Source organism: Cricetulus griseus, chromosome 6 (assembly GCF_003668045.3).
Source record: "Cricetulus griseus strain 17A/GY chromosome 6, alternate assembly CriGri-PICRH-1.0, whole genome shotgun sequence".
In the NCBI taxonomy this organism is placed as follows: Eukaryota; Metazoa; Chordata; class Mammalia; order Rodentia; family Cricetidae; genus Cricetulus; species Cricetulus griseus.
In genome coordinates, this window is record NC_048599.1 from 87,008,485 (window position 1) to 87,009,965 (window position 1,481).

Here is a 1,481-nt window from a genome sequence, read left to right on the forward strand (position 1 = left end):
GTGCCTAATAGTGCAATATAACAGCACTGACTTGGATCCTTAAAGACCAATGCTTTGTGAGCACTACCCAAGTAAATATTTACAAATGTTGTCCATAGTATTAGCAGCACAAAGTCTTACTCTTTATTACTTGACATACTTGTGTTTAATGGCATAGTAATTATTTTAAGTTTAAATGAGAGATCTTTTCTCTGTTCATTTGCTGCTTACAATGCCAAAGTGTGATGTGCTTTAAATAACTACTTTTAAAGGTATGGGTGACAGAGATACCTCTGTCTGTTTTTCTGTTTAGAGATTCACTGATGTTGAGATAAACCTAGTGGCAGGCCCAGTTCTCCTGAGATTTTTCTCAGTAACAAGCCTGATAGAAGATTAAATGGGCCAACACAACAATGTCACAGAATTTGTCCTGCTGGGGCTCACTCAGGATCCTCCTGGTCAAAATGCATTATTTGTTATGTTTTTACTCATCTACATTGTGACAATGGTGGGAAACCTGCTCATTGTGGTTACAGTGATTGTCAGCCCCTCCTTGGGCACCCTAATATACTTCTTCCTTGCTACTTTGTCACTCATGGATGCTGTTTATTCCACTGCCATCTCACCCAAGTTGATTGCAGACTTGCTCCATGACAAGAAGACTATCTCCTTCACAGCTTGCATGAGCCAGCTCTTTATAGAGCATTTATTTGGTGGTGTTGATATTGTCATTCTGGTGGCAATGGCCTATGATCGGTATGTGGCCATCTGTAAACCCCTGCATTATCTGATTATCATGAATCAACGTGTATGTATCCTTTTCTTCTTGATGGCCTGGGCAGGAGGTTTTGCACATGGTATGATTCAAGTTCTTGTTGTGTGTAAACTTCCTTTCTGTGGCCCCAATATCATTGACCACTTTGCCTGTGACATATACCCCTTTTGGTACTTGCATGTACTGACACCTACTCTATTGGCCTTTCTGCCATTGTCAACAATGGGGTCATGTGTATAGTGATCTTCATCCTCCTCCTCCTGTACTATGGAATCATCTTAAGATCTCTCAAGAATCACAGTCAGGATGGCAGGAGTAAAGCACTGTTCACCTGCAGCACTCATATCATCGTGTTTTTTCTCTTTTTTTGTTCCATGTATTTTCATGTATGTTAGGCCAGTTTCTAGTTTTCCTGTGGATAAATCCATTACTGTATTTTATACTGTTGTTACACCCATGTTGAATCCTTTAATATATACTTTGAGAAACTCTGAGATGAAGAAATCTGTGTAAAAGCTCTTGCAAAAACGTTTAAGACCTGATAGAATAAAACTTTCTTCTTGATGATTCTTTAACCTAGTACTACACAACTATCATGAATAAATTCTAGAAGTATGTGTTTCATCCTGAACATATATACCAGCACTTGATATTGTGAAAGTACTTGTATTGTGAGTGTTATTTGTAAATATTATACTTTGTTGTGATTTTCATAATTAATGAAGCA

General features: G+C 38.0%; 1 protein-coding gene across 1 annotated transcript; it reads left to right on the forward strand.

The window, feature by feature from the left end:
- Positions 1-376: 376 nt before the first annotated feature.
- LOC100757423 (olfactory receptor 4A8-like) lies at positions 377-1,267 on the forward strand. The gene is given in 3 exon segments (XM_027421067.1): positions 377-917; positions 920-1,116; positions 1,118-1,267. Coding segments are annotated over 3 exon segments (888 nt in total).
- The last annotated feature ends 214 nt before the right edge of the window (positions 1,268-1,481 follow it).